This window comes from Camelus bactrianus, chromosome 12 (genome assembly GCF_048773025.1).
Source record: "Camelus bactrianus isolate YW-2024 breed Bactrian camel chromosome 12, ASM4877302v1, whole genome shotgun sequence".
Lineage (NCBI taxonomy): Eukaryota > Metazoa > Chordata > Mammalia > Artiodactyla > Camelidae > Camelus > Camelus bactrianus.
In genome coordinates, this window is record NC_133550.1 from 7,524,415 (window position 1) to 7,546,166 (window position 21,752).

Here is a 21,752-nt window from a genome sequence, read left to right on the forward strand (position 1 = left end):
ACTAAATGAACCCAGAACTGTTGTACATGATAGAGTATCTGACCTACCATCTTCACATCCTTGGATACTGCCCTGCCATCAGCCCCAGTGGGAGGCACCCTCCCTGGCCCTCTCCCACCTCCAGTTCCCCACATTGACCAAGGCCATTCCCTGACCCGCCTCTTCAAGAACAGACCAGCAGCTCACCCCCTAGACAAAATCACTTCCTCTTTAATTGCTGTTGAAGAAGATTCACACCACCTGCCTTGGAGAAGATGAGGGGGGTATTGCCCCCCTACCCCCACCCTTCACCTCTCCCCAATTACCTGGTCCTTTGCAAAATATTTAGCCAGAAAAAAAAAAAAAAAAAGACCGGAAACAACTGACACAGAAGGCCCAAGGTCTGGGTTGGCTGAGGAAGATGGGGCTGGGCCAGGTAAATCCACCCCACCATATCCTTTCTAGGGATGAGACGGGGGCCTGGAAACCCTCCCAGCCACCTCATATCCTCCTTCTTAACCTGGCTGGGAGGGATCAGGGGGTTGAGGGATGGGTCTTGAGCTGCTCCAGCGGAAGGGAGGGGCTGGACAGGAAGAACAGTGGGGGAGGGGTCCCATTGCAGGGGTGCCCCCTACCCCAGATCACCACGGGCGCTGCACAGTCACAGGTACGCAGTCACGGTCACAGACACTCACAACCCGAGAGCACCCCCACCCCACCCCCTGCCCACCCCTGGCTTCCCCTACCCTGAACCGCCCTCCCCAAGCCCCTGCCCGCCCCCCGCCCCCTTGTAGGGGAACAAAGCAATAAATTACAAGGCCCCTCCCCAGTCCCCTTAGCCCGCTCCTGCTCCTTCCCTTCTCCCTCCCAAGATAGTAGTGAGGAGGGATCCAGGCTTTTGGCTCCCCCGACCCTTTAGCTTCCATCCATGGGTGGATGTAGGGGGACGTCCTGATTTCCACTCCTCATGGTCCCTTTCACGGAAAGGGTTGGGGACCCCCTACCCCCATGGGCAGCAGGGGTCCTGCCCCTCGCTGCCCTTCCCCCTTCACTGGGCAGTGAGATTAGCATGGAAGGGGTAGGGTCCCCCTTATTGGCCCCAAGACCCAGAGCTAGCCCTCCCACATACTAATTCCTCCCTGTGGCATGGCGTCGCCCCAGGAGCCAGCCTGGGTAAATGCTCCTGCCGTGGGATTGTCGAGCACAAGCAGGAATATGTCCTCCCCCCGCCCCTAGGGGGCGCGAGCGAGCACACCCAAACGGCCAGGGGCAGGGACTGCGGTGGGGGTGTCCCCTCCCGGAAACACCCACTGGGTAGACCCAGAGCAATCCGAGTGTGGAAACGGTGGAGAGGGGGCGTGTCGAGCTGGGGTCTCCATGCCTCGTTGGGGAGAGGGAAGTGAGTTTGTGTCTTCCGGGAGGCGTGGGGGCTGTGCCCTCATGGGGGGAAGAAGTGCTCCCGTGGGGCGGGGTGCGGATTGGAGAGGTGAGTGGGTGCATCTGTCCAGCGGTCCACCCGGTGTGGTCGTGCCCGGCCCGTGTGGGGTGGGGGTGTCTTTCCCGCGGCGCAACTATACCAGCGCGACAGGGGCGTCGGCGCGGCCCACGCTGGCGGCGCTGCTCCGGCGGCGGGGGCTGGGCGTGGCGGTAATGCTGGGGGTGGTGGCCGCGCTGGGGGTGGTGGCTGTGCTGCCGCCCTCACCCGGGCAGCCATGCTGGAGAAGGATGTCTGCGCACAGCTGGCTTCCAGCCTGGCGGGCGTAGAACAGCGCGGTGCGGCCCTGCGCGTCGCGGGCGGAAACGTCGGCGCCGTACTAGAGGGCGGAGACAGCCGCGTAACCGTACGTCCCCGGACCTGCCCTCGCCCGCAGGTTCCCCGGGGTCGCCCGGCCCACCTCCGGGGTCCCTTTGGAGATCTCGGGCTCCTCTGCGCCTGGCTGTTTCCCAGACTAGACGGAGTCCTCGGAGGCCCCTTTACCATCCCCCTCTCACGTACCCACAGCAGCAGTTGCGTGATGACGACGTGGGCGAGCTCGGCCGCCAGATGAAGTGGGGAGCGAAGCTGCGGGTCCTCTACGCTGGTGTCCAGCGGCCCGTGTCGCGCATGGGCCAGAAGCAGGAGAACGGCTGCCACGTCCTGGGCCTGCACCGCGGCCCACAGCTGAAGGCCCAGCGGCTCCTCGGGAGTGCCCAGCGGCGCCAGGAACAGCAGCTGCTCGTATTTGGCGCGAATCCATGACTCGCGCTCCTCCCTGCAGGACCAGGGATCAACCGGAAGGGCTCTAGGGACCCCCACCTAGGACCTCAGCTCCCTACCCAGGGAATCCTCTCGGAAGCCGCACAGCCTAAGCCCACCCCTCTTCCCCTTCACGCGTACCGCGAAGAGTCCCGCGTGGGTTTGGCGCGGCCCCGCGTGTCGCTCTCCCACACGCGATTGGCCATGTCGTTGCCAATGGCTGTCAGCACCAGGGTCAGCTCCCGCGGCCAGTCGTCCAAGTCGAGCGAGCGAACGCGGGACAGGTGTGTGCCCAGGTTCCGGTGAATACCAGAACACTCGATGCAGATGAGTGCGCCCAGATTCAGGCTGGCCCACGTGGGATCTGGGGACGAAGTGCAGGGGTCAGCTCCTGGCCTAGCAGCATGGCAACCCAGCCGCACGGGCGCCCCAGCATTCACCAACTCCAGCGAACCACGCTCCCTCTCGGGCCCCTCCACTGCCCCCTTGCGCTCACTGGGGGCCCCGCAGTCCACGCAGATAGAGTTCCCCTTGGCGTTCCGGATCGCCTGGATGGCCACGGCTTCGCTTTGGCTGTCTGTGCGCAGCTGCAGAAATGGTTGGGTTTAGTGTTGACTCTCCCTGTGAGCCCTTCTCCGTACTCCTCAGACACTCACCTCTGCTCTCTGCCCACCCCCGACCCATTACCTTGACCTTGCTGCTCTCACAGCATTGCAGGCTGGCTAGGATTTGACTTTCGATAGCCTGAACCCAGGCGTCCCGCTCCTCAAAACTGGCTGCCTCAAAGTGCCACGTCTGACCAGTGCTGGACACGATCAGGAACTCGAAGTTTTCCTCTGGGTGGGGGGATGGGATGGGGTCATGAGGGACAGAATTCAAACAGGAGCTGCCTTTCCCAAACCATTCCTCCCTGGAATCCATCCCAAGCCCCCAGGAGTGGGGCAGAGGGGTTGGGAAAGCAGAGGGTGGGGGAGAGCAGGAAGCCCGAGCACATGCAGTGGAAGGCAGGGGAACCCCCACCCCTCTGCACCCCAGCTGAGCGCCCCACCCAGCTCCCCCGCTTGTTACCTGCTTTATAAATATTTCTTAAACTACCAAAGGATTTTAGTTTCCACATTTTGCGCTTGGCTGGTTTCCCGAAGCGAAGGAGATAGAGATAGAATGGAGAGCAGAACAGAGAAAGAGACCAAGAAAGGAGAAAAAGGAGAGGCAGGTGGAGAGATGGAGAGATGGAGACAGAAAGTGACAGAGAGTGCCAGAGACAAAGCAGGACAGACAGATGGGGAGAGAAAGCAGAACTAAAGTCAGTGGCCCCAGAGCAGAGTAGAGCGGAAGCCAAGAGCCATGAGAGTAGGCAGATCTGGAACCTGGGTCTGAGCACCCGGCAGAGAACAGGGGCAGTGGGCGCCAGTTATCATGACCGGTGAGGAGCCGGATCTCTGGGAGGGGAAGGGATGGTCAGGATCTGACTGAACATGGGGAAAGGGGACAGGAGGAGTTAACAGGCCTGGGGTGAGGGGTCGCTGGAGTTCAAAAGTCTCAAGGGTCTGGGGAGAGTCACTGGGAAGGGAATGGGAAACACTGTAGTCAAAGGCTGTTGGGGGAGCTTGGCAATCACAGCAAGTTATTGGGAACAGAGGCTGAGTGGTCAGAGCCCAGTAGCTGAAGAGTCAGCAGGGGACATTGAGGCCAGAGGCTGAGTCCCTGGGGGTCATGGGGCATTCTGGGTGCAGGAGCTGAGGGTGGTAAGCAGAGTTGAGGGCAGTAACAGGAACTGGAGAGTCATTAGGAGAGGGAGCAGGAGCTACAGGCTTATGGAGGTCACTGAGAACAGGGGCTGGGGACTACGGGGGTAAAAGGCATTGGCAAGGGGATGGGAGGAAGCACAGGGGCTAAATTTTGTGCGGAGTGATAATGATAGTCAAGCACTCAGCTCAGGCACTTTTCCTCCTCCTGCAGGAGTGAGGCCAGGGATCTGGAGTTGGGGGTGAGGGTCCAGGGTAGGAGTGGAACTGCCCACCAGGGCCTCACCTTCAGCCTGCCCAGCTGAGCCTTCAGTCTTAGACGGTGTTGTCAACTTTTTCCTCCTCTGCTTCTTCACCATGGGAGAAGGAGGGGGTTCCCGACTCAGTGGGCTTAGGTCTCCAGATGGGGTACAGTCTTGGGGAGGGGGACACAGCTGTCTCAGTTGTCCCCTCCACAGATTTCCTGATTTCTCCAAAGCCTGTCTCCCCTGAACTAGCTTTGGCATTTTAGGGTCCCCCTCCTCAGCCAACCCTCTCTAGGGTGTCCCCCTTGATCATTCCTGGGGAGGAGGGCAGATGAGTGGTTTAGAGTCAGACCTGCTCTCAGATCCTGGCTCTGCCACTTACTGGCCTTGAGACCTTGAGCAAGTCACTTAATCTTCTGAGCCTCAGTTTCTTCATCCCTAAAATGGGGATAATAATCTTGACCTGACAAGGTTGTTGTGAGGATCACTCGTTACAATGTTACTTGCTTTTTTCAAAAAGTACATATTTCCAAACATTCCAAACATTGATGGCTGACTATGTGCTGGACAATGTTCTCAGTTTAAGCCTCAAAGCAACCCTCTGAGGTAGAAACTATTATCTCTGCTTTACAGATGAGGAAACTGAGGCATGGAGAGGTCAAGTAACTTGCCCAAGTGGCAAGCCAGGATTCAAGTTCAGGCAGCTTAGCTCTAGAACCCACTTGTCTTAACCATTATGCTAAACACAGAGCTTGGTGCCTGGCACCCAGCTGATGCTCAGGGTGTCCACTCATGCACTGAGTCCAACCTTGAATCTCCCACCCAAGTTTCATTTCCCACCACACCCCATCTGGATCTGGAAGACAGTGGACAGAGGGTGGGTCCTCACTGACCAGTACTGAGGGCTCGGGCCAAATTCCGGTCTGGCTTCAGCAGGTGCTTAGATGTCTGGTCTGGTGGTGGCTGCAGGGAACTGGGGCTGGGGCTTGGGCTTGGGGTGGGAGTGGTGGCTTCTGTCAGAGGGGAAGAAGATAAATCCTCAGTGAGCCACACAGTCTCTGGGCCCCATTCCTTATGTGGTCCCTCTTTATCACCCATCTTCCTGCTTAACTGGTCCTAGCCCCAACTTCCCTTATACCCCTCCTTTATCCTAGCCCTGGCCCCTCTCCTGCCCCTTTGTCATCAGCCTCACTCACCAGTGCCTTCCCCCATCTGGACAGTGCTCATGTCCTTGACCAGGCCATTGATGCTGGCTGAGGGACCAAAAGCAGAGATGGCCCGTGGAGGCCGCTTGCCAGGAACTTTGACTGTTGTTCGTAGCAAGTCCATCTCTTTGCCGTGTGTACTGTGGATGTAATCCTGCAGGAGTATAAGGGTTGAGAGTGTAGGGAAGGTTAGGGTGCTCAGTGGTGCTGGGAAGCACTGAACAATAGAGGCTAGAGAAGGACTGGAGAGGGGGCCCTGGGAGCTGACTGGGTTGGGATGAGCCAACAGACTGGGCCCAGCACTGTCTCCTCCAGAAAGCATCCCTGGATGGCAGGCCAGGTGGAGGTCCTTCCTCCATTCTTTCCCACTAGACTGTAAGTCCTTGGGAGGTGTATTCACATTCCTATCTCCAGTATGGGCATGTGGTAGGTGCCTAACAGATGTTTGCTAGACTGAAGAGAATAAGACTAGTGCTTCCCAGAAACAATGTTAGTGTTTGTCAGAGGCACAGACTGGAAGAGCCAGTGTGGCCCAGCCAGTCTCTGCCACTCACGTTAATGCTGGGGTGGTAGAGGAGGAAGCCATTACTGGAGAGGGTCACATATTTCTTTTTCCATTCTTTGTTCAAGGAGTTGCCACTTCGCTTTAGTAGGAAGCTCTGGAGAATGGAAAGAGACACGTGGGAAAAAACAGTAAGACCAGGTACCTCCAGCCTGCCCTTGGCCCCCGGTCCACCCACCTGTTTGATGGGAATGGCTCGTCCACTCCCCGTTGTCTCTCCCCGACTGTCCAAGCTCCGCTTCTCAGAGTCACTGCCCCGACGATTCTGGAATAATTATCAGCATCAGTTAGAGGATGGATGGAGGGATATACTGGTGGATGGGACAGGGAAGACAGATGAAGAAGGGCCTGACAAAGAGGTCTAGGGGCCAGGGAAGATGGGCAGGTAACAGGGAACAAGCAGATGGTGGTCACAATGTCCAATACCGCAAAAAGGCTGGTCCTACGCTTGGCTGCCCGGTGCAGGGACCCCGGAGTGCTCAATCCAGCCACTGCAGCTGCCTCGGCTCGGAGCTCCCGGTGACCAACATTGGGTGAGGATGGGAGGGAAGAAGAGTAGTCGCTAGTGTGTCCCCCGTTACTAGCCTGCTGGTGGATGGAGGCGTCAGAACAGCTGAGATGCCCCCACCCTACCAAGCTAGTTAGACCTAGTGATGTGGAATTTGAGACATTCCTTCATCTCATCACGATTTGTTTGTACTAGCAATAATAAAACTCCTCACTAGCGTTGTCACAGTGCTTTAGATTTTGCAAAGGTTGACTTCACAAGTATTATGCCATACAATTTTCCTGACAACCTTGTGAGCTTTAGGTGAGTTACTCAAGGACATTGCAAATGGTGTTTTAAACCTGGTTGATTTCTAGTCCAACGCATTTTCTACAAATGGTGTCACTGCTATTTCCATCTGCCCCCACCCCCAACCTCCTAGGGTTCTCTGTACCTGTCCTTGGATCCCCAACCCCTCCTCTGATTCCTACCTGTCCCCCGCAGTGGACTCTGAAACCCTAACTCACCTGCCCAGCTACAGGAGTGGAAGCAGCTGAGTGGCTTGGGGAGCTGGGGAGGGACTTGCAGGCAGCCAGAAGCTGTTGCTGTTTGCGCAAGGTCACCACCTTCTGGGCCACTGAGGGAGGGGAAGGGGAAGGAGGTGTGAGCAGAGCAGATACACAAGAGCGCCCTTTAATGCCCAGCTCTGAGAAATCCCCAGGAGATAACATAGGCCCCTACTTCCTTGTCACTGTGGACTTCATGCCACCTGTGGCCTTGCCAGCTCCTCCTGCCAGAAGGACCTTGTGGTTTTTAAGCAAACCTTCTCTGTCCTTCCTGATCCCTCCTCCCTCCCACGCAGGCTAATTTCCTGTCACTCACAGATAAAAGCCTGTCCTCAGCTCCCTGACTCCCACATATGCAGGGAATCACCACACTCACCCTCCTGGAAGACCCGGTCCACGTTGAGCCCATAGGTGGCACAAGTCTCATAGTAGCTGCAGCGCTTCATATCGGCACACAGAGCCCTGGCACGAGCGTCGCCCACAACCCGAGGGGAGGAAGCACTGATCCTGTCTGAGGGGACAAGAGAGGAGCAGGATTGGACAGGGGGGTCCCGTCCCCACTCTGCTGCTTTCCTCTCCCTCGGGCTCCAGGCTCAGGCTGGGCTCACTCGGGACAGTGTGTGAGAGCATCCGTCCTGTGACCCACTGGAGCGGGAGTGTGTAACGCTTTTGTGAACGCGGGGCCCAGCTCACGTGCCCAGCTGCCACACGAGTACTAGGTGAGCTCTGTGTGTGTGTGTCTTCAAAGCATACTTCAGAGGTGAACAAAGCTTCCTGCTAAGGTCTGAAATGGCGGAGAATCACCAGTAACAATCACTCTGCCCTGCAAATAATGAACCCCAAACTGAGTGGGAGGACACCTGGCACATAAACTAAGAAGAGGTTGAATGTCCGTGGGTAACAGGTGGACTGTTCATCTGCAGCAAGAAACCAGGAGGCCAGCGACAGGTGGAGGCAGGCACCTGCAGGACAGGCATCCAGACAGAAAGTCCTGCCAGCTGCATGCAGGCAGGCACTGGAGAAGCTTTTCTTGGCTCCGGTGGAAAAGAGGGCCTAGTGACTCCCATTTTCTCCATCATTTCGTTCATGTTTTCTCTTTGTTTTCAAGTAAGTTCTTTTGAAAGGTGTCGGCCTCACCCTGCTGGAGCAGGGGGAAGCTGGGAAAGGCTTTCTAACCACACTAGGGCCTGAGACTTTCTGCATTTCCCATGGTGGTGGCATCGGGAAATGGCAAGGAGGGGCTGTGTGTGAACACCCGGTAGATGACATCTCAGAGGAATGAAAATTGCTACTGTACTCTCCTTTTCTTCCTGGAGAGTCCCCTTTTCTCTCTCAGACCTTGGGAAGTTTGGTTTAATGACTCCCTTATTCGGAAATCAGTCGTCTTCTAAAAGGCTGCTGAAACCCAAGTGGCCATGTCTACACCTTACCAAGCTCTCACCTAGGCTGGGCAGCACCCAGCGCGACTCCCCTGAAAACATGGCTTCCCCAGCCCCTCCTTACCTTGTGTCCCCACCAGCGCCAGGGCCAGGCCTCCTCGTCCCTCCCCGCGAAGCGAGCTCAGCTGCCCATGGAGACGGCTCACAGCTTGGAAACTGCTCTCATCCTCCAGGCTGAAGACCAAGATCACAGCATCTGCCCAGCCTGAGAACTTGCGGAGGGTGAGGGAGCAAATGGACAGTCAGACAAGTCCACTCCTCTGGATGCTATAACCAGGGAGACCTGGGAAACCAGAGCCCTCTCTTTTGGCCAGTACTGACGCCAGCCCACCTGCCTACCCTATCATCTCACCCCTCACCTTGGCATCAGGCGCTCCAGCTTCCTCTCGGATCAGTACCAGATGAGTCTGTCCATCTACCAACATTTCTTTCTTGTGTTGCTCACCTGTCCACCAGAAGAGTTGGAAGTGGTAGGAGGTCAGAGGTCACAGGTTAGGAAACCTCCCCTTGTTCCTTGTACTTTAGCTATCATGGCCTCATCCTTCCCTCTGGCCTCCACACCTGCATGGTCATTGATCACACTGCCTAGTCCTTGATCCCAGATCCCTGACCCCAATCCTTAGCTTTTATGGCTCCTGAGAACTCACTCTCTGTCTTCTCCAGCACCTGGTATGAACCGGTCAGGAATCGATGGATGAGCGATGACTTCCCACTCCTGGCATCACCCAGCACACCCTGAGGACAAGGTTGTAGAGCAGAGATTGTGGGAATTAAGGGGAGGTAGGATGCTTGGATCTGGACCCTCCAGAGAACTCAAAGGGACTGACAATGTTAAGTCATCCAAACAGGGCCCTACACGGCCTGGATGACAGTCAGGAGAGAGCATTCAGGAGGATCAGGCCATGAATGTGGTAAAAAAAAATAATCCTGAAGTGGCCCACAAGCTGAAGAATGTGAGCAATTCAGTTCCATTTTTCGGTGTTGTGTTATTTAGGAAACATACTAGATGTATGTGTGGTGGGGGGCATGTCAGAATTCTAGGGAAAAGTTTTACCCAATTCTAGGCAACAGAACATGAAGGGCTAATGGGGAGATGTTAGAAATGAGGAGAAGCCTGGAAGAGGACCATGGACAAGCAGGAAAAGGGACACTAGAGAAGACAAACTTGTAAGGATGTATCAAGTCCCAGGAAGGTGCTATGAAGGTAGAATCTCAGACCTAGAAAACTGTTGCCCATTCTGACAGAGAAAGGAAAGAGGTGAAGGGGAGAGAGCTGAGTGTGCAGTGGGTAGGAGGTCAGCCTTCACACAGACGAGGGGACTGGGTACATACCAGGCGCAGTTCAGGAATGGAGCGGCTCAATGTCCATTCTTGGCTATTGACCACAGCCTCTGTAATGGGAAGAGAGTCAGAAGAAGAGCTGCTCCAGGCCCAGAAGGGCTCCAGCCCTCAACTACCTCTCCTCCTTTTGCAGCTGCCTTGCCTGGGCTGGAAAGCTGCGTGGAAAGGCTAGGTTGGAGAGTGGTCCCCAGGCCTCCCATCCTAGCTGCTCTTCCCACAGTTGTTGCTGCCGCTCAGTGGTTGCTTAGCAACAGAGCCAGCAAGACAAAAATACTTCAGTTGGCATCTCCCTTAAAGCACATCCCAAAACGTAGGTCCCTGCCCCAGACCGGGGGACCGGGGCTCTAACAGTGGCAGGTTCTTCCCTCTGGAAGAATAGAAGGTTTCCTCCCCACTGGCCTGATTCCCAGGGCAGATCCCAAGAAGAGTGGCTGGGACAAAGAAGGGAGTGGGTCTTCCTCAATCTCCATTTCACAGGTGAGAAACTGAGGTGAGGGATATCCTTCCCTCTATTCAAGGTCAAAGGCATAGTGGCCGTGACCCCTCCCCACAGCCTGAGGAATGGAGCTTGGATTTTTCTATGCCTCTCTCTCCCATACCCTTCCAATAAGCACCCTCCAAAAGAACTGTGGGGAAGGGCTTCCTTCATTCCCTGGCCGAGAGAAGCCACAAGCCTGGGGAAGGATAGGGGGGCGGGAGAGGGAAGGATGCTCTTTCCGCCCGCCGCCGGGTCCATCCCCCGCGCCTGACACTGGCCGGACGTTCCCGGGGCGCCGCAGCTGCGGCGGGAACTCTGGGATCCGGAGCCATCTGCTCCCACCCGCTCCAGAGCCAAACCCTGGGGGCCGCCCCCGCTCCTGGACCCGCCTCCTTTCCCAGGAGTGTGAGCCCAACCAAGAGTCCCTCGGCTCTCTTTTCCAGAAAATAAATAATAAATAAAGACATCCCCAGGAAAAAACCACTACTTTCTCCATACCCCCTCCCAAGTCTCCAGGGGTAAGAATTGCCTTTGCTGCAATTCTGGGCCCCCCCCCCCCCAGTCACTCCCGGTCAGCCGCCTGGGGGTTTCAATGCTGCACTGGGGCCGGGGTGGGCTGTGGGGGAAGTGAGGCTTCCTATCCGCCCCCTCTCACTTCACATTCAAGTATTCAGCACGTTCCAGCCCCCACGCACTCCTGTTGGGCCCAGTCCGCCTTCACCGCTTGGAAAGAAACACAGCCCCTCCCTGTTGCCTCACTAGCCTGCTCTCAGTTCAGGGGAAGACCTGTCCCTGGCGAGGAACTGCCTGCAAGGTCACTCTCATGCCACCGACCCCAAGTGCTCAGGAGAAATTGAGGCTTCCTTATCCCTTTCACCTTCAGTGTTCCTCTGGGCAAGGCAAAGTCCTGTTTCATGCTCCCAGAGTCCAGCTGAGGTTGGAAGAGGGGTCTGGGGCTTCTCTGGGAGCAATTTCCTACAGTCACTCTGACCAAGGGCATTATTTCTCCAGAAAGCTCTGAGGCTTTCTGAGTGCCTCTGAAATCAAGTCATCTCTTATGTCGCACAATGTCTATTCACTGACACCAAGACTTCTGATCCTTTGCCCCAATCCTTGAAGGAAGAGGGAGCCTAGTTCATTGGCCCACCCAAGAAAGAAGCTTCTCTGATTCTATCCAGCACACCGTTCCCCTATCCCAAGCTGAGCATTCCAGGTACCCTCCCCTCCTCTATCTCAGACCCTCGTCCTACTCACTAGGGGAGGCGCGGAGCTCTGCACCCAGCAGCTCCCTGGACCCACTGCCAGAAGACAGGACCGGGGGTCCAGGAGGAGGCCCAGAGCCAGGAGGCCCCCCTGTGCTCTTGGTAAAGATGCCGCTGATAAACTTGAGCATCTTGCGATCTCGAGTGGATGCTCGGCCCCCCTCCCGGCCCCGCTTCAGCCCCGGAGCTGGAGGCTCCAGAGTGACTGGAGGTGCAGGCCCAGTGGGCAGCCCGGAGGTGGCGGTGACAGCAGCGGCTGGAGCCAGGGTTGCTGGGACTGTTAGCGGAGGAGGAGAGCCGGCAGGCGGTCCTGGGTGCAAGTCACTGTTGTCCAAGGTCTTACTCTTGCCTTTCCGAGGGGACAGCTTCCCTCGGGCTCCAGGCCCAGCCCCGACCCCGCCAGAGGTCGTGGCTGCCGCTCCCCCTCCCCCGGCGGCGGCTGTGGCAGCAACGGCAGCGGCAGCGGCAGAAGCTCCAGTCCCCGCGCTGCTCTTTGACACCTTGACCCTGGGCTTGCCCTCGCTTTCCGGCCATGACAAGCGGCTACCGGCGCCCTTGCCCCCGCCGGCTTTGGCGCCACTCGTGGTCACGGTCTTGCAAGGCTTGGGAGCCGGCGGAGGAGGAGCCACCTTGAGCCTCCGGCTGCCGGTGCCGGGGTGCGGGGAGGACGAGCCGGGGACGCCGCCGCCCGCCCGGCCTTCGGGTTCCGGGCCCCCCCAGCTCGGGCTGCTGAGCAGGGGGCGCCGGGAGGAGGTGGGGGCGCCCCCAGGCTTGGGGTCTGGACTCAGCCCCCCGGAGAGAGGGGGCCCCGGAGGGGCGGCCCAAAGGGAGAGGCGGCGGCCGGGAGCGGGAGAGACGGGGCGGGCCGGACTGGCCGGAGCCGGGGACAGGGCGGGGGGCTCCGCGCCCCCGGCGCCCGCGCTGCTCGTGCTGATCCACAGCGCATCCTGCCGGTGGAAGAGACGCTCGTGCCGCTTCTTGCCCGGCTCCTCCGCGCCTCGGGGGCTGCCAGGATCCCCGGTCTCCGCACCTCTGGTCCCTGGGGCGCTGGCTGCGGCCGCAGACGGAGAAGGCGGCGGCGGAGGCACCGACTCGAGCTTGACCAGGGTCAGCGAGATGAGGTAGGTCGTTGTCCGGCGCTGAAGCGCGCCCGCGCCCCGGCTCATGGGGCCCCGAGACCCCCGAGCTGGGGAGGGGAGGGGACTCCCCCGGACTGCCTCAGGGGGGCCCAGCCATGGGGCCGCCCTGCTCGCTGCCCCCAGCCCCTGGACCCCGCTGAGCCCCCGGCCCGGCTCCGCTGTCGCCGCCGCCTCCGCCGCCTCCGCTTGCGCCCCCCTCCCATCACACGGGGCGCCCCCTCCCCATGCTCCCCGCCCTGCGCCCCCACCCCGTTGGAGCCCTGGGACCTTGGTGCTGCTCCGGGGAGGCGCGCCGGACCCTGCACCCCGGCCTGGGTAGGAGCGCTGAGATGGGCGGGGGAGGGCGGGGAGGACTGTAGTGGGGGCAAATAGGGGAGAGGGAGGAAAAGGGGGCAGAAAAGAGGAACCCGAAGCTAAGGGAGAAGAACTGGTGCGGGGGAGGCAGGGGCGGGGAATGGGGACTCAAGGGACAGGGGCTGCGGATAGGGGTCGGAGAGGGGGGTCTTTAGGAAGGTAGGAAGCTAATGGAGCTGGTCGTGCGGGGGATTCGCTGGGGCGCCAGGAGGATGCTGGGGATGGAGATACAGGCGCCGGCGGGGGAGGAAGGAGGGAAGCCAGAGGGGATGGGAGCCCACGGGTCTGGGGTCTGGGAGGGGAGGGGCGTGAGATCCGGGCGCAGGGTCCGGGGGCTCGCCAGGGCTCGGCTCGGTCCGGATGCGCGCTGTGTCCGGGCGCTCCCCTCACAGTGAGGAGGAGGCGGCCCCCCGCCCCCCCCACCCTACCTCCCCCCCACCTTCTCTCCACCAGCACGGCTGTCTGCGAAGGCGGTGCAAAATCCAGGACTGGATTTCCCTCCCAAATCCTGGGCTGGATTTCTTGGAACCTGGACTCACCTCCTCCAAAACTCTAGCCCCTTCCCCTGGCACACCACGGTTAGGGAGATCTACTGTTAGGTGTGGCATTTAGGGACAAGAGTAAAAATCGATTTATGGGTGGACAGTCCTGAGCGAAAACGGAGCAAACACGGGTTTACTGCCAATCCTGGGGAAGCTGACGTGAGAAAGTGGGGAGCCCTGAAATCCCTTTCCCAGGACCCCTTGTTTCTTCCAAGTACTCTCACGCAGTTCCTTTCCCCAAGACCCAGCCCCTTCGACCACCTCCACCCTCCACACGCAACAGATTGACCCGGCCTCGACTTGAGCCTAACTGTCCCAAAGTGAACTTGGAAAGTGTTCCCTAGGGATGGGGACAAATATGGAACTTAGCAGGGTGGGTGAAAGGAGGGGGGTGCTTCAGGAGGGGAGAGATCTGCAAGGTCGAGGAGCCCAGGCCGAAAAGTGAATCAAAATGTTCCAGCTCGGGGTAGAAGGAGAAGGAATACGTCTACAGATTGACGCCACTCCCCCCCCCCATACCAAAATGCATCCTGTCTCCATAGCAACCGCAGCTCCAAGAGTGCCTCGGAAACAGCGGGGATAAGCAGAGAGGAGGATCGGTGGGTATGGTGGGTGGGGGCACCTGCCAGGGGATTTGGGGTTAAAGAAGGCATCACCTTCACACCTGATTACCCACGTGTGGGGTATTTAGCTCCCCGAATATAAAGACCCTCTCAATTGAGGCAGCGCTAACAGGCCTCTTCTGGTTTCCATTCAGTCTCCTGAGGCTTTTGGGGTGGGGCTCTTTTAGAAGGTTAAAAAGGAGATAGACAGAGAACGAGAAACGTCTGCTCTGTGTCCTCCACCTCTGTAGAGACCCTGGAGTTGAAGGCTCACTGTCCTCCAGCCCAGACGAAGGTTGAAGGGGTTAGGGCAATGAGGAGCAGAGACTGAGACCAACCGCTGTGGGGCGGGAGTTGGAGGAGGCCTCCCCTCAGACTTGGAGACCCCTCCCCGACACTCGGGGAGTCTCAGCGTTCCCCTAATTTGGCGTTCCACCCTCCTGACGCAGCGGAGACTATAATAAGTGCTGTCGTGGGCGGCTCTCAGAGGCAGGAGCCGGCGGCAGCGTGCTCCGCCTGGCAGGGGGTAAGGGGGTGGTACCAGGATGCTGGATGCCGTTTGTTCTCCCTGAGACCCGTACCCAATCCCTCCGCAGTCCTGTCTGGAGGTCAGCAGCCCTCCCCAGTGCTGCGCCCCTCCTACCACCCGCCCCCCCACCCCCAGCAGTAGGATGACACCATCCCCAGAACAGGAGACCTTTCAGCAACCTTTTCCAAAAGAGAGGGTGACGATTTGTTGTTTCTTAATTTTCCTTCCTTCCTTTGGTGGCCTCAGTTTTCCTTTATGTTCAATGGGAACAGAATGCTGACTCTTGGGGAAGGAGTGGAACAAATCACTTATGAAGAGTGGTCTTTTCAGAGAGCTCAGCCTCCACCCCTCCTCACTTGCTCCTCTCCAGAGCTAAGCTGAATTCCTCTACCTGGCCTGAACTTCTCTCCTACCCCCTCTTTTTTTTCCCCCACAGAGGTGGGGCTTGGAGTTCCTCTCTGGGAGGCCTCATGGGGCCACTCCCCCAGGTCTGCAGTTCCAGCTGCTAAGACTGCAGGGAAAGTATCAGCTGTAGTTCCTGACAAAGGGTGGGGGACGGGAGATGAGAGGGGCACCAGCCACAGAAGGGCAATAGGAAGGGATCAGGCTGTTCCCTTAGGAACCTGAGCTAAACTGTTCCTTCAAGTTATGCTCTGATGGCCTCTGCCATCAGGAGGTATCCTTGATGAAAAGAATGGTCTCTTGCCTTCTTGCCCCACCCCCACCCCCAGGTAGGCAACTAAGAATGGAGAGGCTGGAAGAGACCAGGATATGATGGAGGATGTGTTTCTCCCAGACACCTTTCCTGAACAAAGTAGCCAGCTTTTATAGCTCTTTATAGCCTCAGAGGCAAATGAGATGAGAGCAGACTGGAGAAGACCTCCAGCTCCACCAGTTCCTTAGTGGTGGGGCCTTGTGGATAGAGAGAAGCTGTTTCTGCCAGGGCCCCACCACAAGACTGAAGGCAGGGGTGGGTAGGAGGATGTGGCGGATGGTGTTGCCATGGCAGCACTTCCTCCCTGTGTTGTCATCACTTGCTCTAATGGCACTAAGGAGGTAGAGCGGAAGGTGTGTGTGTGGGGGAAGACAGGAACAGGAGCACGGGGACAAAAGGAGGCCGAGAAGAATTCTGGGGACTTCTCTGCACTTTGGCTGCACAGAGCATGATGTGTTGAGTGTTGGTGTGTCCCTGGGAGCCTGAGATTCTTTGCGTGGTGTATTTCAATGTGGTGTGTGTGTGTGTGTGTTGTGTGTTTTCTCTCTACAGCTGGAGAACAAGAGGTCACTGATCCTTCATGGGTCCTGGGAATGACCACATTATCCAGTCCCAGAACCTCCTGCCCTAGACTTCTTCCCACCCTGGACTTTCCAAGCAGGGTCCAAGACTACCATGGGTCTGCCATGGCCTGCTCTCCCCATGCTCACCCACTTCTCCATTGCCAAGGTCAGCTCAGCAATGACCTGTATTTTGATCCTCTGAGAAAAGAGAAGGATCAGAGTTGGGAAAAGAGGAAGAATGACACCTCCCATGTCTGTTTCCATCCTTTCCAAATGTATTCTTCCCCAGATTCCCAGCTCCATCTTGGAGACTAGAAAGTGGCTGATTGGAAAGTGATGTATGACCAGCAAGCCCTTCTATGTCCCTGCTGGTCCCCAATACACCCAAGTTGGGAGCTAACCCTTATCTTACCTTGTACGACTTCCAGTGAGGCCTGAATGCTGTCCCGAAGTTCAGAGTCGCTCACCCTCTCTGCCAGCTTCCTGAGGCGGCTTAGAGCCCGCCTGGCCACCTCATGTCGTCTGACTTCTGCTCTCACTGCAGCTACAGCCAACTGCCTCTGGGCATGCATGTTGCCCAGACTTGTCCTGGGGGGCTAACAGCAACCTCTGGTCCCAAGGCCCATGTCCCTGCAGCCCCCAAACTCCAAAAGGCCCCTTCTGCTGTGCCCCAGAACTCCCCGCCCCTGCCCGCCCTTCCGTCTGTCGACTTCACTTCCTGACTGGTGAGTTTCAAACCCACAGCCTGGGTCAGCACTACCTCCTGCACCACCCACCCCCTCTAGCGTTGGCTTATCGGCTCTGCCAGCCTGCCCCTGCTACGATTCCCCAGACAGGTGGATGGAGATACCTTAACAAGCATCCTAGGGCCTCCTGTGGGAGGTGGCTAATTAAGATGGGTGTTGCTGCTGGGAGAACGTGGCATGTCTGGTCCCAGGTGCAATCCTAAACTCTTGGTGACCTACCAGGGTTTATGTTCAGTCTCAAACTCTTACAGGAATCCATACACACTTGGTCTGGCACCTTTAACATCCTGCATTCCAGCTTAGTTGTACTCGCCACCCACTCTGTATATCCAAAGAGCTTGCATACTTACACCTTGCAAGGTAACCCTCCTTTAGTTGACTAACCCACTGTAACCGCCTCCTGCTTAAAAGGGTCAAGTAGTTACAGGGAGAACAGGTTATAGAAGACAGTAACCTATAACCAGACAAAACCACTATGCTCCATGTTCAATTGCTTTCATAATAATTAACTTGTCTATAACACTTAATAGTTTACGACATATTTTCATGTACATCATCTTCATGACAGGCCCAAAGGGGCAGTATTTTTATCCCTATTCTGCAGAAAAGGAAACTGAAGCTCAGAGAGGCCAATAAGAGGTGAAACAAAGATACTGATGTAGGTTTTCTGATCATAATTCTGATGCCCTTCTCACTACACCACACAGCCAAGATGCTTGCCAACCAGTTCCCCTTATCCTTAATACCACTGTCTTGCCCTTGATTTAGGAAATGGGAAGAAGAGGGTGGATGAGGAATTGAGGGAAAGAATGAAGATGCAGGATCAGATGAAGGGGAAAAGAGTGGACAGTTTGATCTAATCACTTTGTTTCAGGACTCAAACCTTTCTGACCCTGCCAAATGTCTCTTCTCCTGCGTATCTTATTGATATAAATTTATAAAGGATAGAGGATTATAATATGTGAATGTGTAGTTGGCAATAAGAGAATTAGGGGAGATAAGAGAATTAGGGTTGGGATTACCCATTGGAACCTGAAAACAGCCGAAACAATACTAACTAACAATGAGTGTTTACTATGTGCCAGGGACTGTTCTAAGCATTCTATGTGCATTAACTCATTCAATTTTCACAGCAACCCAGAAGGTAGGTGTGTTGTTATTTATCCCTATTTTACAGATGAGGAAATAGGCACAGGGAGCTTAAATAACTGTCCGAAGTTTACACGGCTAGTAAGTGGCAAAGTTGGAACCCATGCAGTCTGACTCTCGCAGTTAAGACAATGCCACTTATGCAGTCGTGGAATCTAAGTACACACTAATGTAAATCATTCTGTGGAATTGAAGGGAGGTTTTTCATTTGTGTTTCTACTATGACTGCCTCTTTCCTGGAGGAAAGAGGAACTGTATGTTTTCCTATCCGCAGTGTGTCAAAGCATTCAATAATAAACGTATATTGATCAGCCACAATGCCCGCCCCCAGAGTGAAAATGTGGAGACTCCTCCTTCCTCTCATATTTATACGTAGTCAAGACCCCTCCCTTTGTCATTTTTTTTTTTTTATGAACCCAGGATCAGGCATGTGCTCCGAAGATGCCAGCACACTCATGTCTGTACCTGTGGCTTTGTCACATACAGCAATGCGCCGGCCCGAGGCTGCTGCTTTTCACATTGAATTTCTAGCATATCCAGATCCCGTCAGGAGGGGATGTGGAACAAACTACGTGTACTAGTGGACACACTTGCAAACACGTGAGGATTTGCTGGGTGTTGGCTGTGCCCAACTCGGGGCCTCTGCGGTCGGGCTAAATAGTTCAATATTTTGCCTCTCTGGGTGTTCCCGGGTGTGACGCAATAGCAACAAACAGGGGCGTCATCATGAGGTCACTGCAAGACAATGGGAAAGGGGCGGGGAGGGTGCTCCCTTGAGAGGAGCCCTTTCACCCTGCTCTCGAAGTAACACCTTGTCTCTTCACCAGACTCTTCCCCTCGGATTAGCTTTCCTCCATCTGCGATCACAGAAAGCTCCGTTTTCAATCTGGGGTTTTGAAGTTTAGGCTCTGGCCCCTATGAGAATCTCTGGAGGGCCTGCCTCCAGTTTTAAGTTTCATCCAGTAAAAAAACCTTTAGGAGGAGCCGGTAGGCGGGTCAGTGACACAGTACAGATTGATTGGCATTCAAGCCATCGAAGTCCTGGATTAGCCCTGAGTTTCGCCAATCCAAAAGCAGGGGTGGGACGGTGCAGGCGCAGAGGATTAGGTTTGGCTGGACTCGATTTAAAGAGACAGAAGCTGCCGCGGTCCAAGAAGACAGTCCCCAAGACCCTCCCCCCAAGTCCTTGGGACCACTTGGGTCCCCAAAGCTGGGGAGATGGTTTGCGGAGGATTTGCCTGCTCCAAGAATGCGCTGTGCGCGCTCAACGTGGTCTACATGGTGAGGTTTTGGAGGTGGGGGAAGCTTCAGGGCCGAAAGGCAAATGGGAAGAATCTCTAGGGGACTTCCGGTGGGGAGAGGGGTGTACTGGGGGTTCCGGGAAAATTCCTGGGGACTTCCGGCGAAGAGGGAATTCCTGGGGACTTCCGTGGGAAGAGGGGAGACTTCCGGTGATCAGAGGGTTTGTCTGGGGGGTGGCAGTAATAAACTGAGGCATAAAGGCCCAGCCCTCCCTCCTGTGAACTTCGGTTTCTCCCAAAATAGAAGTGATGGATGAAGGCAAATGTTCCGTTTTATATTCCCAGACTCCACTATCTTTGCCACCTCCCACCCCACTCCAGCCATTATGACCTCCAATGGGGGTGCCCAGGGATGCTCCTGGCCCTGAAATCACCTCCTCTCCCTCATTCACACACAACCTAGTTCTCCATTTTTGCCCAAGCTCTCCCCCACTCCCCCCGCGCATGATTTTTAGCTATGCTGCACAATAGAATTCTTTGAGATGTATCTTGCTCTTTGTTTCCCCTAGCTGGTAGGCTTGTTGCTCATTGGAGTGGCTGCCTGGGCTAAGGGCCTTGGTCTCGTATCCAGCATACACATCGTCGGAGGAGTCATTGCTGTGGGAGTCTTCCTTCTTCTCATCGCGGTAGCTGGACTGGTGGGTGCTATCAACCACCACCAAGTACTGCTATTCTTTGTATCCTGACCTGAAGTGATGGGGGCTTTTGGGAGGGCTGAGTCAACGAGGAAGAAATTAAGAGAGGCTAGGAAACCTCAGGGATCTTGGGGGTGTCTCCTTGCCCTCCCCTATAGTCTATGAAACAAAAATTGACGATTTTATTGTTTTCAACGGACATGGTTGTACAAATTGTATGAATAGATGAGTTCTGATGGTTTTTGCAGGTGGAACAAAGGAATCTAGGAATTTTTTTTCCCGTAACTCTTCCTCTCAGTACATGATCATCCTTGGTTTGGTCTTCGTCTTCCAGTTTGTAATCTCTTGCTCATGTCTGGCTATTAACCTAAGTAAACAGGTAAGAAGGTGCCCTTTCAAATACTTGCTTCTCCCCCCACTCCACCCCCCCCAACTCCTTACTCTCAGTCTGACCCTAAAGATCATTCTTAGGTCCACTACGTCCAGACTTGAGCCATTTGCTTCTCTGGGAGGTCTGGCTAATCATCCATGAGGATGATCCAGAAGGAGGTGGATAGTTGTAGTGCCTGCACCTTCGCTTCTAAAGGACGTTAACTCCCTTTGCTCCAACAGGGAAATTGAGGCACTTGACCTGGGATCAGGATTCTTAGGGAGGATTTGTAGGGGAGATTCTTAAGGTTAGCAGCATCAAATAATTTCCCTCTGCTTGTATCCTCCAGACAGATGTCATTAATGCTTCTTGGTGGGTCATGAGCAATAAGACCCGGGATGAACTGGAAAGAAGTTTTGATTGCTGTGGCTTGTTCAACCTCACAGCCCTGGATCAACAAGATTACGCTTTCTGCACTGCAGTGAGTTGATTTGGGAAACTGGGGGAGGGTTAGGAAAACTGGGTAAGGACAATGCCCAAATTGGCAGGTTTGAGTTTGAATGTGAATGCCTCTCTCCAGCAGCACACTTATCTTGGGTGGGTGTGCTGGTGGGGGTTGGAGAATGGATACAAAAGCTGGAGATTTAGCCAAGTGGGATTCCAGTCTGTAGCATACTGATCAGAAACTGGAAAAACAATTTCTAGGGCCATCCCCTTAAGTATTAGGATAGAGTAGCTTAGCAACCCTGCATCCTCCAAACAGACGCGTTCATCTTTTCCTCAGATCTGCAAGAGCAGGAGCCCCACATGCCAGATGTGTGGCGAAAAGCTTCTTAAGCACTCAGATGAAGCCCTGAAAATTCTGGGGGGTGTTGGACTCTTCTTCAGCTTCACAGAGGTAACATTCTCCAGTTCCCTAATACATACCCTCTGTCTTCAGGCCTTAGCCCCAGAGATTCAGAGTTGGTGCTTATCTCTTTTCCTTTGCTTCTACAGATCCTTGGTGTTTGGCTAGCGATGAGATTTCGGAATCAGAAAGATCCTCGAGCCAACCCCAGTGCCTTTCTATGAGACTCTGGATCCTTCTGACTTCTCTCCTGCTGTCTGTTCTCCCTAAGCTTTTTCTCTCTCCCTTAGGGAAAACCTGGGATCTAAAGCCCTTTTTGAGGAAAAGGAAAGGCCCTACGCCATGTTCCCTAAAGATAACTAGCTAGGTTTTATGCCTTGACATGTTTTGGTGGGAGCAAGATTATAAAGAGTAAAGAAAACCTTCCTTCCTCTCTAAGTGGACATGGGAAGCTCCTGGGAGTCCATGGGATGGGATGGGGGTTGGAATCATCCCTGGCTCTTCTCCCTCTTCTCTCTTCCACACGCTGGACCACCTCAACACATCCTGGCTCCAAGGGTAAATCGGGGACAGAGCCAGAGAGAAAGCCACCAAGAACTCTTATAATAAGCAAGACCCAGTTGGGGGAAGCTCAGTGACTATAAAAATAAAAGCCATTTGAACTCCACATCCAAGGAAGCAATCTAAGTGCCTCTTTTTCCCTTTTGCCAACTGA

At 55.6% G+C, this 21,752-nt stretch overlaps 2 protein-coding genes and 1 long non-coding RNA gene across 11 annotated transcripts; 2 read left to right on the forward strand and 1 right to left on the reverse strand.

Moving 5' to 3' along the window:
• Positions 1 to 190: 190 nt before the first annotated feature.
• Positions 191 to 16,648, reverse strand: AGAP2 (ArfGAP with GTPase domain, ankyrin repeat and PH domain 2). 6 transcript variants are annotated; one of them, XM_045510169.2, is made up of 18 exons: positions 16,402 to 16,648; positions 9,797 to 9,855; positions 9,112 to 9,199; positions 8,824 to 8,909; positions 8,529 to 8,676; positions 7,402 to 7,536; positions 6,987 to 7,096; positions 6,399 to 6,557; positions 6,151 to 6,237; positions 5,965 to 6,069; positions 5,402 to 5,564; positions 5,099 to 5,218; positions 4,247 to 4,375; positions 2,903 to 3,051; positions 2,712 to 2,802; positions 2,357 to 2,579; positions 1,976 to 2,231; positions 191 to 1,793 (listed from the first exon to the last, which is right to left on the reverse strand). In XM_045510169.2, the coding sequence occupies exons 1-18, from the start codon at positions 16,559 to 16,561 to the stop codon at positions 1,551 to 1,553; spliced, it is 2,511 nt and encodes an 836-aa protein (XP_045366125.2). In that variant the 5' UTR covers positions 16,562 to 16,648; the 3' UTR covers positions 191 to 1,550. The 6 variants fall into 6 exon arrangements, with proteins under 6 accessions (XP_045366125.2, XP_074230724.1, XP_074230722.1 ...); XM_074374623.1 differs by lacking the exon at positions 16,402 to 16,648 and adding an exon at positions 11,538 to 12,850; XM_074374621.1 differs by lacking the exon at positions 16,402 to 16,648 and adding an exon at positions 11,538 to 12,850 and having other exon boundaries at positions 6,399 to 6,560.
• LOC123614426 (uncharacterized) lies at positions 1,326 to 3,314 on the forward strand. Its single transcript, XR_006721791.2, has 2 exons — positions 1,326 to 1,465; positions 1,982 to 3,314. It is a non-coding gene; the product is annotated as an uncharacterized LOC123614426 (long non-coding RNA).
• On the forward strand, positions 12,520 to 21,704 carry TSPAN31 (tetraspanin 31). 4 transcript variants are annotated; one of them, XM_074374629.1, is made up of 6 exons: positions 12,520 to 12,666; positions 19,695 to 19,862; positions 20,119 to 20,199; positions 20,540 to 20,671; positions 20,975 to 21,088; positions 21,187 to 21,704. In XM_074374629.1, exons 3-6 carry the CDS (start codon positions 20,122 to 20,124, stop codon positions 21,259 to 21,261), a joined length of 399 nt encoding a protein of 132 aa, XP_074230730.1. In that variant the 5' UTR covers positions 12,520 to 12,666; positions 19,695 to 19,862; positions 20,119 to 20,121; the 3' UTR covers positions 21,262 to 21,704. The 4 variants fall into 4 exon arrangements, with proteins under 4 accessions (XP_074230730.1, XP_045366127.1, XP_010944636.1 ...); XM_010946334.3 differs by lacking the exon at positions 12,520 to 12,666 and adding an exon at positions 16,886 to 19,165; XM_045510171.2 differs by lacking the exons at positions 12,520 to 12,666; positions 20,119 to 20,199 and adding an exon at positions 16,614 to 19,165 and having other exon boundaries at positions 19,695 to 19,823.
• The last annotated feature ends 48 nt before the right edge of the window (positions 21,705 to 21,752 follow it).

Excerpts from the sequence above, each read along its gene's own strand:
- AGAP2 (XM_074374618.1), bottom strand. The coding sequence starts at position 12,711 with ATGAGCCGGGGCGCGGGCGCGCTTCAGCGCCGGACAACGACCTACCTC. Across the intron at positions 7,537-8,528 it reads GGCGCTGGTGGGGACACAAG|ACAGGATCAGTGCTTCCTCC; the intron begins GTAAGGAGGGGC and ends TTGTCCCCTCAG. Across the intron at positions 3,052-4,246 it reads CTCAGCTGGGCAGGCTGAAG|AGGAAAACTTCGAGTTCCTG; the intron begins GTGAGGCCCTGG and ends CCCCCCACCCAG.
- TSPAN31 (XM_010946334.3), top strand. The coding sequence starts at position 19,103 with ATGGTTTGCGGAGGATTTGCCTGCTCCAAGAATGCGCTGTGCGCGCTC. Across the intron at positions 20,200-20,539 it reads CTATTAACCTAAGTAAACAG|ACAGATGTCATTAATGCTTC; the intron begins GTAAGAAGGTGC and ends TGTATCCTCCAG. Across the intron at positions 21,089-21,186 it reads TCTTCTTCAGCTTCACAGAG|ATCCTTGGTGTTTGGCTAGC; the intron begins GTAACATTCTCC and ends TTGCTTCTACAG.